Source organism: Heterodontus francisci, chromosome 7, assembly GCF_036365525.1.
Source record: "Heterodontus francisci isolate sHetFra1 chromosome 7, sHetFra1.hap1, whole genome shotgun sequence".
Classification (NCBI taxonomy): Eukaryota; Metazoa; Chordata; class Chondrichthyes; order Heterodontiformes; family Heterodontidae; genus Heterodontus; species Heterodontus francisci.
In genome coordinates, this window is record NC_090377.1 from 60,543,480 (window position 1) to 60,558,040 (window position 14,561).

Here is a 14,561-nt window from a genome sequence, read left to right on the forward strand (position 1 = left end):
AATTTAGTTAAAAATAGTCTTCCCAGTCATTTTGAAGCTTAAGGAATTTTTTTTAAAAGTAACAATTTTGAAACTGTGTAAATGAAGAACTGTTGATTACATTATAGGGCAATTTTTACTTGTTATTGGAAATTTATGTTGATTATAAGGACTGCACAAGAATGGGAAGATGTGCAATCTCAACCCTTGATTTTCCATCCAATAATTTTAAGGAGCAGTAAACTTGGCCTTAAATACTTTAAATCAGGAATTTAAATACAAGAGCCGGCTGAGAATGGGGAAGTGGTGATAGTAACATGGGTATTTGAAGCCTCAAAATAGAGGCCTGCTCAGGACGGGAAAAAAGAACACAACCGAACCACCGCGGACCCGAGCCCGACCCGGCCCAAGTCCCGAGCTCAACCCGGCCCAATTCCCAAGCCCGACCCGACCATTCCTTCACTTACCTTCGGACTCTGAATCTCCACGAAGCTGCAGCACATGCATGATGACGTCATAGCGTCATCATTCGCTCACTGCGCAGACTCAGTTTCGTCCCGGACTCCCAGCTCAGGTAAGTTTTTTAAAAATTTCAATACTTAGCAGCAGAGCACTTACCGTGTGTGTCTGGCCTGACCCGACTCGACTTGGACTTGGCCCGACCCCGAACACCGTACCCTGAAGATGGGCCCGACCCGACCCCGACAGATGTTGTCAGGTCCCGTCGGGTTCGGGTTGGGTAGCAGGCCTCTACCTCAAAAGTTCCGATGACCGAGTTGAGAGGTAAGGCTGTTAGGTGAAATTGCGGGGGTTCGAAAGGGCAGCTTTATCCCATTTCCTTGATTAACCACCCGTGCGGATAATCCGTTTCACTACATGACCAATGACGTGGCAGCTACATTAGTATCAGATTAATTGAAGTAGTAGATAACAGATCATTGCACAGAATGCACATACGTGTTTAAAATGGGTAATATATACCACACAAACAGGAAAACTGCTGCTTCCCCATGAATTGCTGGAGGGCATCTCCTCAATATTCCTCCTCTACCTAGGGAGGCAGCCCGTGAAGCTACTGGACACCATGCTCACTAATTTCTTCACAATTATTTTAATCCTAATCTCATTCGCATGCGACAATAATCCACACCGATAACCTCTGTTGGACACTGAATTCTCTTCTTCACACTACGTCTTTGTTCTCCTATTCCCAGCCTCAAGAACCGCGCCATCCATACTCACTCACAACTCCATTTCTACTGCCAACAGCTCATATTTCTAGCACTTCTGTACTCAGCCACCAATTCTGTATACTTCAGTAGCTTTCTTTCAGGCATCTCTTCTCAGCTTGCAAACTTCTGCTACTCATTAACAAGGCAACAAGTTTAGTTTTTCACAGAACAGGAAAAATTGTTGAATGCAATCCTCAAAACAGCAGTGAAATCCAAGAACCTCATGTAATTAAAAGCATTATTTGACTTATTGAGTCACCATACATAAACTCTTCTGCTGATAAAACGCCAGTAAAATTCCCCCCATAAAAATGGAATTTGATTTAGCTATCGCAAACTGATGGTCCTGCATGTCAATTCATAACTCTATCATTAAGCCCATCCCAAGTACCACTTCCAGTTCTGCTTTGAATTCTGCAAAAGATAGCCATACTATTTCTGTAGGAAGGGAAAACGTTAATCTTGCCCAAAAGCATTGTTTACAGTGTAGAAAAAAGCAATGTCACTGCAATCCTCTTACCTTCACATTGGGAGTGTAAAGATTTCGTAAGGATGTGAGGGCAGCAGACAATCCATCACTGCTATAGCCTATCCATAGAGCCTGAAGGACACTAGAAGAGATTCCTGTCTTTTTGCTTAGGCCCTAACAAATAAGTTAAAAACAAAAATTATTAGTTTTCAAAATCAAATCCATTATATATTATTTTCTAAAGTCCTTAAATACGTTAGTTAACATTTAAATATGTTAAAGCCCTGTCTGCTTTATTAACTGTGAACCAAACCCACTGTAGTTGTGGTTTCAGCTCAGGTTAAGAAACCCTCAGGGTTGTTCGGCCTGTACAGACAGAAAAGGTGGACATGGCATGGGACCCATCTGGTTCACTAATGTCCTTTAGGGAAGAAAATCTGCTGTACTTACTTGGTCTGGCCTACATGTGACTCCAGACCCACAGCAATGTGGTTGAATCTTAAGTCGCCTCTGAAATGGCCTAGCAAGCCACTCAGTTGTATCTAACCGCTAAAAAGTCAATAAAACAGAATGAAACCGGACCAACCACTCGGCATCAACCTCGCCACCGGAAAAGACAATGGCAAACCCAGCCCTGTCGACCCTGCAAAGTCCTCCTTACTAACATCTGAGGCCTTGTGCCAAAGTTGGGAGAGCTGTCCCACAGACTGATCAAGCAACAGCCTGACATAGTCACACACACCAAATCAGACCGTACAATGTCCCAGACACTGCCATCACCATCCCCGGGTATGTCCTGTCCACTGGCAGGGCAGACTCAGCAGAACTGGCGGCACAGTTGTATACAGTCAGGAGGGAATGCCCTGGGAGTCCTCAACATCGACTCTGGACCCCATAAAATCACATGGCATCAGGTCAAACATGGGCAAGAAAACCTCCCGCTGATTAGCACCTAATGCCCTCCCTCAGCTGATGAATCAGTACTCCAAGTTAATCACCACTTGGAGGAAACACTAAGGGTGGCAAGGGCACAGAATGTACTCTGGGTGGGGGACTTCAATGTGCATCACCAACAGTGGCTCAGTAGCACCATTACTGACCGAGCTGGCGAATCCTAAAGGACATAGCTGCTAGATTGGGTATGTGGCAGGTGGTGAGGGAACAAACAAGAGGGAAAAACATACATGACCTCGTCCTCATCTGCCTGCCGCAGATGCATTTGTCCATGACAGTATTGGTAGGAGTGACCACTGCACAGTCCTTGTGGAGACCAAGTCCCACCTTCACATTGAGGATACCCTCCATCGTGTTGTCTGGCACTACCACCATGCTAAATGGGATAGATTTCAAACAGATCTAACAATGCTAAACTGGGCATCCATGAGACGCTGTGGGTCTTCAGCAGCAGCAGAATTGCACGCAACCACAATCTGTAACCTCATGGCCTGGCATATTGCCCTCTCTACTGTTACCATCAAGCCAGGAGACCAACCCTGGTTAAATGAAGAGTGCAGGAGGGCATGCTAGGAGCAGCACCAGGGATACCTCAAAATGAGGTGCCAACCTGGTGAAGCTACAACCCAGGAATACTCGCATGCCAAACTGCATAAGCAGCATGCGATAGACAGAGCTAAGCAATCCCACAACCAACGGATCAGATCTAAGCTCTGCAGTCCTGCCACATCCAGTCGTGATTGATGGTGAACAATTAAACAACTAACTGGAAGAGGTGGCTCCACAAATATCCCCATCCTCAATGATGGGGTAGCCCAGCACATCAGTGCAAAAGGTAAGACTGAAGCATTTGCAACAATCTTCAGCAAGAAGTGCCGAGTTGACGATCCATCTCAGCCTCTTCCTGAAGTCCCCAGCATCACAGATGCCAGATTTCAGCCAATTCGATTCACTCTGCGTGATATCAAGAAATGACTGAAGGCACTGGATACTGCAAAGGCTATGGGTCCTGACAATATTCTGGCAATACTACTGAAGGCCTGTGCTCCAGAACTTGCCACGCCCCTAGACAAGCTGTCCCAGTATAGCTACAACACTGGCATCTACCCGGCAATGTGGAAATCTGCCGAAATATGTCCTGTACACAAAAAGCAAGACGTCCAACCTAGCCAATTACCGCCCCATCAGTCTACTCTTAATCATCAGTAAAGTGATGGAAAGTGTCATCGACAGTGCTATCAAGCGGCTCTTGCTTCACAATAACCTGCTCAGTGATGCTCAGTTTGGATTCCACCAGGACCACTCAACTCCTGACCTCATTACAGGCTTGGTTCAAACATGGACAAAACAGTTGAACTAAAGAGGTGAGATATAAGTGACTGCCCTTGACATCAAGGCTGCATTTGACCGAGTATGGCATCAAGGATCCCTAGCAAAACTGAAATCAATGGGAATCAAGGGGAAAACACCACTGGTTGGAGTCATACCTAGCGCAAAGCAAGATGATTGTGGCTGTTGGAGGTCAATCTTCTAAGCTCCAGGACATCACTGCAGGAGTTCCTCAGGGTAGTGTCCTCGGCCCAACCATCTTCAGCTGCTACATCAATGACCTTCCTTCAATCATAAGGTCAGAAGTGGGGATGTTCGCTGATGATTGCACAATGTTCAGCACCATTCGTAACTCCTCAAATACTGAAGCAGTCCGGGTAGAAATGCAGCAAGACGTGGACAACATCCAGGCTTGGGCTGATAAGTGGCAAGTAACATTCGCACCACACAATTGCCAGGCAATGACCATCTCCAACAAGAGAGACTCTAACTATCTCCCCCTTGACAGTCAATGGCATTACCATCGCTGAATCCGCCACTATCAACATCCTAGGGGTTACCATTGACCAGAAACTGAACTGGAGTAGCCACATAAATACCTTGGCTACAACAGCAGGTCAGAGGCTAGGAATCCTGCAGCGAGTAACTCACCTCCCAACTCCCCGAAGCCTGTCCGCCATCTACAAGACACAAGTCAGGAGTGCGATGGAATACTCTCCACTTGCCTGGATGGGTGCAGCTCCAACAACACTCAAGAAGCTCAACACCATCCAGGACAAAGCAGTTTAGAAGAATGAGAGGAGATCTAATTATGGTATACAAGATGATTAAGGGGATTGACAAAGTAGACGTAGAGAGGATGTTTCCTCTGGTGGGGCAATCTAGAGGTCATAGTTTTAGGATAAGGGGTAGCAGATTTAAAACAGAGATGAGGAGAAATTACTTCTCTCAAAGGGGCGCGAGTCTGTGGAATTCACTACCCCACAGTGCAGTGGATGTCAGAACATTGAGTAAATTTGAGGAGATAGACAGATTTTTAATTAGTAAAGGGTTGAAGGGTTATGCAGAACGGGCAGGAAAGTGGACTTGAGGCCGAGATGAGATCAGCCATGATCATTTTGAATGGCAGAGCAGGCTCGAGGGGCTGAATTGCCTACTCCTGCTCCTAGTTCTTATGTTCTTATTGGTACTCCATCCGCGAACATTCACTCCCTCCACCACGGACGCACAGTGGCAGCAGTATGTACCATCTACATGATGTACTGCAGCAACGCACCAAGGCTCCTTAGACAGCACCTTCCAAACCTGCGACCTCTACCAACTAGAAAGACAAGGGTAGCAAATGCTTGGGAGCACCACCACCTGCAAGTTCCAAGCCACACACCATCCTGACTTGGAACTATATCGCTGTTCCTTCACTGTCGCTGGGTCAAAATCCTGGAACTCCCTTCCTAACAGCACTGTGGGTGTACCTACCTTACATGGACTGCAGCGGTTCAAGGCGGCAGCACATCACCACCTTCTCAAGGGCAATTAGGGATGGGCAATAAATGCTGGCCTAGCCAGCAACGCACACACCCCATGACAAAGTAGCCTGACTGATTGACATTCCATGCACCACCTTCAACATTCACTCCCTTCACCACCGACACACAGTGGCAGCAGTGTGTACCATCTACAAGATGCACTGCAACAACTCACCAAGACTCCTTCAACAGCATCTTCCAAACCCGCAGCCTCTACTGCCTAAAAGGACAAGGGCAGCAGATGCATCGGAATACCACCACTTGCAAGTTTCCCTCCAAGCCACGCACCATTCTGATTTGGAATTATATTACCGTTCCTTCACTGTCATTGGGTCAAAATGGAACTCCTTTCCGAGCAGCACTGTGGGTTACCTACCCCACATGGACTGCGGCAGCTCACTACCATTTTCTCGAGGGCAATTAGCGATGGGCAATAAATGCTGTCCTAGCCAGCGACGCCCATATCCCATGAAAGAATTTTTTAAAAATCCATGCTTTACATTCCGTGGCTCCTTATCGTGTTGGGAGATGTATCTGCAGTGTTCTCACACAAGCTGTTTCTCACAGACTGCCTTCAAAGTCTGACTCTTTTTGCTATAAGTAAACTTTTATAACTTGACACAATTTCCCAGAATTCCTCTATCTTGACATCTCGTCTATTCTGTGCCCTATTTCCTAAGTTTTCCCACTTTACCATACTACAAAGAAGGGTTCTAATAAAGTTAAATGCTAGTTTATAATGGCTGGATTTTTAACAATTAGTATTCTGGTTAGTAACCTAATAATCGTACAATTGGTTCTTGAAAGCAGCCCACCACCATCTTCCCAGGTTAGCTACAGATGGAAAATGAATGCCAGCCTTGCTAATGACACCCATATCCCAAGAATGAACAAAAAAAGTAGATATTGGGGAAGTGATGACCTGCTTGGTCTGTTGAAAATCCAAATATCATACTGTTCTGAGATTTAAAATCTATCAATTGCAAAGTATAAAAATAGCCCAGCATAATTGAGGTGATAACAGCTGGGTAATGATGTTGGATCACTTATGATGGTGTCCCAAATGCTGTCATTTTGGGCAGTGCTCAAGAAGGGATTGCTGGACGTTGCTCAAAAAGCAGCCCAAAAGAAAATGTTAATTTTCATTTTACGGGGCTATGAGGACCAAAAATATTCCTCCACTGCAACTCCCACACCATTACCTTCCCCCTCCCCAAGTTGCAGTCTCTGACTTTTGGCCGGATATACGCAGCAGCCAGACCATTTCTTGCCTTCCCCCAACTGTGAGCTGCTTCAGAATGACAGTGTGGCACACTGACCTTGCAGGCTACAAGCAAACGAGGCCTCAGCCTCAAAATGCCTTTGACCTCATGGCAGTTACAAAAGACGAGTGGTGGGTCCATTAAACACCCATTGTGAGCCTCAAAGTGCTTAAATTAATAGACATTGTTAAATACAAAATTCCCTCTCGGTTGTAGAAATGCTCCTACAACATTTGCACTTCACGATTTCATGCCCTAATTTTTCTCCCATTCAATATAAGTGGAGTGTTGGGTAGATCTACTCTTCACATGCTGTTGGTTTCTTTTTTTTTCTTTTGGGCCTCCTTATCTCGAGAGACAATGGATACGCGCCTGGAGGTGGTCAGTGTTGGTTTATAACCAGGGATTTCAATCAGTTTATTTGAAGTTATAGGGCCAAATTTTGTTGGTTTTCCAGTGTGCGATGTATGTTCAAGCACTCATCTTCCCAGAGTTGTACTATACTGCAATTTATTTTCTAGCCAATCTTTTAAAATTGTCAGACATCACAGCCATCAACATTTGAGTTCCTTGACTCTGTGTTGAGTAGTTCTGGTCTTGCAGATTTTCAGAGGCGCAAGCTACATCAGAATTTACAGTTCTGATTCTGCAGGATATTGCACCAACTTCATGTTCCTTCTAATGAAAGTTCACAGATCTGAAACTTTAATTGTTTCTCCACAGATGTTGCTAGACCTGCTGAGTATTTCCAGTATTTTCTGTTTTTATTTCATGTTGGTTCTTTTCATCCAAAAGGAATGAAAAAGCCAATGCCGGAAGTGACTTGACACCCCAAACTAAACAATAAGTTTGTGCTTAAATTTCCTGACTGATGTGTTTCAGCCCAAATTGTGGGCTCCCGGTTATTTGGTAATTTTAATTATCCACCATGAAGAAAGATCTTTCTCCAAACAGGGTGGCTCTAGCAAATTATATGGGCAACAATTACTTTTGAATGGTAGACATGCATATATATTTAGGATTCCCTAACTGAAACAAACAAGCTCCTTAAACATAAAACTAAAATTTGTGGTCTTCTGTAAACTTAAATTATGTAACTGGTATATAATGCAACACCTAAATTATATAGAAGACTCTGCTTTTCTTTACATAACACGAATTGGATCTGTATTTACCTTGAAAATATGTGCTTTCAATATGTGGTGGCCGAATTCTACCGTCTGCTGTCGGTTTAGTTTTCCTTCTTGGCGAGAGAACATGAATGCCATAAGGGCATGTCCATTCCTGTGAGAGAACCGGAATCAAGGAAGCAAAGTTGTAATTGATTGTTAAATATATTTAACAGCTGTTTTTAAACACCTCCAGTCCAGTATATCCTATTCTACCTCTGACAATACTGTACCATCCAGTTAGTCACTGTATTTGTCTTTCTCAAGGAGTTCATATTGATTGGAGAAGGAGGGTGTTACGCTCACGTGAAGTGCAGCAATTGAAAATACAGAACACATACTGAAGAGTTTTAAAAAATGGACTTTTCCTTTAAAAAAATGGACAAGGTGCTGAAAAGATGGCTGCTGAAGGTCAAAAGATTTGTATATTCAAACTGTCTTACTGTCTGGCAAAGACAAAAGGATGCATTCTAAGCTAAAAATTACACCCATCTTGAACCCATCAAGAAGCATTTTTGAAGTGAATAGGTTCTTCTCAAACAAAGCAGGTGTGAAGTAGCCACATCCTGGGCAACTGTGGGTCACCACAGGGAGGGAGATCTATGTCTCCCAACAGAAGCAAGATGTGAGACCATTTTGATGTTAAAAGTAGCTCTCTGGAGAGACACACACATACAGGAAAAACATCACAAAAGCCTGTCCAGCTGCGAGCTGAGAGAAAATCCAACAAGAAGGTGCCCTGCTGAGAGTTCTACACTTCAACTTGTGCAGTGGAGAACTGAAAATTATCCCGTCTCCAGACTGAAATTTCAACTGAGAAATTAACAGCCAATCTAGACCTGCAACTTTAACGAAGAAACTGACCTGCAAGAAGATTCAACAAGTTTACCGTGAACCCCAAAAACCTACCTCACTTCAAACCACTTGCCCCTTTTCCCCTCCATCTGTCTCGTGTGCGCTGATGAATGCATGCGTGGGTGCTTCTGCGCCAATTTCAGGATAATGAACGTTGCTCAATAAATAATTAATCTTCTGTTTTAAACTTACAAGAAAACCTGCTGCTGTCTGTTTATTTGACAAATAAAATAAAAGGGGTAAAAACCTTAAGAACAAAAACACTTGCACGGGCAGTTGGGAGGTGAACAGCGAGAACCACTCACAACCCTCATTATGCGGCCATAACAGTGGGAATGTTAACTGTTTTAAGATACAATGTTAGAGGATACTTCAGTCGGACATATACAACAAGATGGTTTCAAAAACATTCACTTTTCAAGAAAAGACTGAAGAAAATACCAGTTTATTTTTCCAACAGATTTAACAGATTTCAATGCCAATTAGCAAACTCGGCCCTTCACCATTTTGGTTGCAAATTCAGTTTAAAAAAAATTTCTGAACGCTATCTGGGGCTTGAAGGTTATTTCTTTCACAAAAAAACTTGAAAATTATTTTAAAATAAACATTTGATGTAAGGTTTGCTTGTCAATGGAAACTCATGATTAAATATTATTTATCATAAATTCATCAATTGTGCAATTGTGCTTTAAGGTCCAAAGACAAGCCAGTGAGGAATGGGTGGGTTGCTTGATGTTCCAAAGGAGCTGTTTAAGATGGGCTGACAAGTGGGACACCGGAAAGACCATAAAGGGGGCAAGGACAGCTCATGTCACACCACTCTCCCGGAAGGCATTTAGGCCTGTCTCAATACTGCCATTTCACAGCAAACAACCCAACACTGCCAGACTCAGCTCCCAATCTACTCCTAGGCTGTTCTTCATGAGGCCTTGAGATTGAAGATTTCACTTTCCACTCACAGATCCTGGGGGTCCATTTCAATGCTCACAAACTCAGACTACTTTCCCAATATTCCTAGATCTCCTCTCTGTGATGCAAGGTTGTAACTATCCCAGTTCCCCTAATTCCTTTCTGCAATATTCCTAACCTAACCCTGAGACACACTAACCCTGTAGCTCCTTCCAAGTAGAACAGGACTCCAGGCCTCCTTTTCCAAGTGCTGCACAATCCCAGGTGCCCTCAGTGCTGATCCATCAGTATCTGTGAGAATACTATTTAGCACAACACCCCAGTTCTCCCAAAAGCACCAACTTGGCTTCTGCTAAAACAGAGGTGATCTTGAATTACATATTACATACATATTTGAAATATAGATACACAAACACGTGTATAGATTAACGCACATGTATCTACACAACAGATATACATATGCCCTTATATAAATACAAGAACATAGATATACAAACCTATATACATTATACACAAATACAATACTATACATATGCAGACACACATACATATATCTCTCCACATACATGTACAGACTCGGGCGCACACCCCATCGCATGCGTGTATGGATGTGTGCTCAGATTACTTGAGTGTACAGACGTGCCACACAGATCTCCACATGCGTATAAAGATTCACACATATATAGATCGCCACAAACACACATCTCCACATACATGTACAGACAGGCACACACCTCCACATGCAGATGCGGGGATGTGTGCATTTATACACAGGCGCGTGCGCACACAGATGCCGCACATGCAACGTGTGCATTCATGCACAGGCGCTTGCATTCATACACAAACACACACACGTACATTCATACACAGACCTGAGCATTTATGTGCACACTCACATACAGGCACACGCACTATATTCATACAGATACACAGACTCGCACACATTTCCATATGAACACACATCTGATGACAGTAAGAGGGCTCCAGGATCTAGTTGGTACATGAGCTCCAGAGCCTAAGTAGTAGCAGTACTGCAGGCAGATTTTTCAGTGGTCTGACATGTTTCAGCTGTGAGGAGACAGGTTTCTTCAATTATGCAATGGCTGAGGTTTAGGGATATTAGGAAGGAGGTCTAGGATCTGGGAGTATAGGGAGGGTTCCGAGTTTCTAGAAACACCTGTGGAGTTCCAAGTCAAGAAGTTCAGGTGTCAAGTGCAATGATAAAAGGTCATCAAACTGAAATCTTAGCTGTTTCTCTCTCTACAGATGCTACCTGTCCAGCTAAGTAGTTTTATCAGTTTACATTTTTATTTCAGATTTTCAGTATCTGCAGTATTTTGTTTATGTATAATTTTACAGGCTGCATTCAAAAGATACAGTGGTTCAAGTCCCCAGTCATTACTGATGTCCTAATTTGTTGTTGCCATTTGATTTTTTTAATACAACTTATTTGCGAACTAGAATAGAGACACGTTTCATTAAATGGTTTCTACATTGCTTATTTCCAGTAACAAAATAGATTTCATTTTATAGTTTATATTAACCTGAAGACTGGGACGAAACAGGAAGGTTTTCTGTAGAATGAGAACAACTTGTATTTATATAGTGCCTTTAACATAACAAAATGTCCCAAGGTGTTTCACAGGTGCATTAAAAGCAAAATTTGACACCGAGCCACGGAAGGCAATATTAGGTCAGATGACCAAAAGCTAGGTCAAAGAGGTAGATTTTAAGGAGCGTCCTAAAGGAAGAAAGAGAGGCTGAGAGGTTTAGCGAGGGAATTCCGGAGTGTAGAGCTTAGGCAGCTAGAGGCACGGCCACCAATGGTGGAACAGTTAAAAATCAGGGAAGCTCGAGAAGCCAGAATAAGTACAGATATGTCAGAGGATTGTGGGGCCAAAGGAGACGACAAAGGCAGGGAGGGGCGAGGTCGTGGAAGGATTTGTAAACAGGAATGAGAATTTTAAAATCGAGCTGTTGTTTGATTGGGAGCCAATGTAGATCAGCGAGCACAGGGGTGATGGGTGAATGGGACTAAGTGCAAGTAAGAATACAGGCAGATTTCTGGATGACGTCAAGTTTATGGAAGGTAGAATGTGGGAAGCTGACCAGGTGTGTGTTGGAATAGTCAAGTCTAGAGGTAACAAAGGCATGATGAGGATTTTGGCAGATGAAGTGAGGCAGGGGAGAAGTCTGATAATTTAGCAACAATGGAGGAGTCAAGAGAGGTGGTGGTGAGGTAGAAGTGGATGTCATCAACGTACTTGAAAACTAGCCCTTTTTTCAGATGATCCCACTGAGAGGGACATCTCTGATAGTGCAACACACTCTCAGCACTGCACTGCAATGTCAGCCTAGATGTTTGTGCTCGAGAACTGGAATGGGGCTTGAAAGCACACGGTGCTGACTCAGATGAGAGTGCTACCATTTGAGCCACAGCTAACAGACACACATCACTTTAGTCAAAGGAAACCAATTTAAAAAGCTGCAGATATTTTCTGCTTGGTATGGGAAAATTTGATGGCCATTTTGTATGTCATATACATTTATGAGCAGAGAACTTGAGTAGAAAAGTGAATCAGATCTAAAATTGTAGTGGACTTCTTCATTCCACAAGAAACTGAATGAAAAAGATCAAAACCATTTGGATTTTTCCCCCTTGTTTCTATCTTACTTTAAAATGGTTCTCACATGCAATTACATGATGTACAATATTTTTTTAAAGAGATACAGCACTGAAACAGGCCCTTCGGCCCACCGAGTCTGTGCCGACCATCAACCACCCATTTATACTAATTCTACACTAATTCCATATTCCTTCCACATCCCCACCTGTCCCTATATTTCCCTACCACCTACCTATACTAGGGGCAATTGCTAATGGCCAATTTACCTATCAACCTGCAAGTCTTTGGCATGTGGGAGGAAACTGGAGCACCCGGAGGAAACCCACGCAGACACAGGGAGAACTTGCAAACTCTAAGCAAATAAAAAATGTGGCACTTAGCCAATAGAATTATTTTGATAGGGTTTGGTGAATGCAAGACAATCCAAGGAAATAAAACACAGCATCAATTATTGAACTCTAGACAGCTGAATCATTCCTCTATTAACAATGAGCAGAAGGCTGTGAAATCAAACAAAAATATATAAAGACACTGCAATCTAAACTGCTCAGCGAAGGAAAATCTAGTTGCATTTTAGGTTACAACTTGTCCTTTCATTTCTAGGAACTAATGTTGAACCCAGGCCAGACTGATGGGAGGAAAATCTTCTCAATCTTACAGCACATAAACAGGCCATTCAGCCCATCATGCTTGTGATGGTTCTTTGTTACAGAAATCTGAAATGAACTGTTACGGCCACATGGTGCGACATGGGTGGTTCCCACTGTTCAACTCCCCACCTGATCGCATCAAGTGTTTTTGTATTAAATGTTTAGCCTCTTTGTGTTCTATTTTTCAAATAAACAGACGACAGGTTTTCTTGCAGGATTTTAACAACAGAAAGTCAATTGTTTATTAATTATTGCACCTTATCCCGAAATTGTCGCATCCACATTCACTTGTGCGCGCACACATACACAAGCAACAGATAGAGAAGGGAAAGTGGTAGGTAAGTTTTAGCAGTGGGGGGGGGGGGGGTAGTATTACACTAAACCTGTTGAATTCTCTTCAGATGATTCAAGTTATAGAGGTTTGCAGGCCTGTGATGATTGCTGATTTCTCTCTTGATTGAAGGTTCTGTTGAAGTTGGTGGGTCACTTCTAGCTCTCTCTCTGCTTTATGATATAGAAGTCACATTTTTTTCAGCAGGGCATGTGCTTTCTGGCTGTCTGGATGGCCAGCAGTTACAAGGAGCTTCACCTTCTGGGTCAGTCTCTCTCTCTGGCTGTCTTGTTTTTTTAAACAGTAAAACTATCACTTCTCACATCCTATTAGGAGACATTCTGGTTTCTTACCCATGGTAATCGCACAATGGCCTAGGAGATGGCTACTTCACACCTCCTTTGTTTTAGAAAAAGACATTCAATTCTGGAGTGTTTCTGATAGGTGGGAGATGTATTTCATTATTACTTTTTGGCTTTGAAGATTTGTCTTTTCTCTTTGTCAGACTCTTTGAATATACAAAAGATTTAACCCCTTCTCTTTGGCGGCTATTTTTGACCATTGCTCACTTTATAAAAGTAGATTCATTTTTTTAAAAGACAAAGTCCATTTTTTCATAACCCTTCAGAGTTACTCTATGAATGTTGTATCATCGCACCTCCAATGTGTGTGACACCTCCCCTAAAAGGGAAAAAAAATGAAATTCTTTGGATTTCACTTTTGTATTTTTTGGATTTAGAAAGAGGGAAAAGAAATAGTAAGACAGTTTGGGTTCACATCACTTTACACATTCATTTCATTCACTCCTCAGGCTTCCAGCCCCGAGTCCGATATCAATTTGATTTACACAGTGTTCTTTTACATTCTGGACAGGGCATCAACCACGACATTGTCTTTTCCTGCTATGTGCGAAATGTTTAGGTTGAATGGCTGGAGGAGTAAACTCCATCAAGAAAGCCTGGCATTTTTTTACTTTGAATTTTTCCAGGAAGGTGAGTGGATTGTGATCTGTATGAATTTGAAACTCTGTGTCCTTTACTGACATAAGCTTTGAAATGTTGAAGAGCTAAGAGGAGCCCTAATGCTTCCTTTTTCTATGGTGGAGTATTTCTTTTGGTGTATGTTCAGATTTTTTGAGCAATGGTCAACTGGTTCTGCCAAACCTGAATCCTCATCCTGGAGCAGGACACGCCCACTCCAACATCACTGGCATCATGGCCATTTTAAAAGGTTTCTTGAAGTTCAGGGCTGCCAATATCAGGTTGTTTG

At 43.0% G+C, this 14,561-nt stretch overlaps 1 protein-coding gene across 5 annotated transcripts in view; it reads right to left on the bottom strand.

Annotated features, from left to right (window-relative positions):
* tanc1a (tetratricopeptide repeat, ankyrin repeat and coiled-coil containing 1a) overlaps window positions 1–14,561 on the bottom strand; it is a 291,461-nt gene that overhangs the window by 58,214 nt on the left and 218,686 nt on the right. For all 5 annotated transcript variants that reach the window (XM_068035280.1, XM_068035279.1, XM_068035278.1 and 2 more), the window contains 2 exons: window positions 7,927–8,035; window positions 1,732–1,854 (listed from right to left, as the gene is read on the bottom strand). In XM_068035280.1, the coding sequence (XP_067891381.1) occupies window positions 1,732–1,854; window positions 7,927–8,035 (232 nt within the window). The remainder of the gene's footprint in view (window positions 1–1,731; window positions 1,855–7,926; window positions 8,036–14,561) is intronic.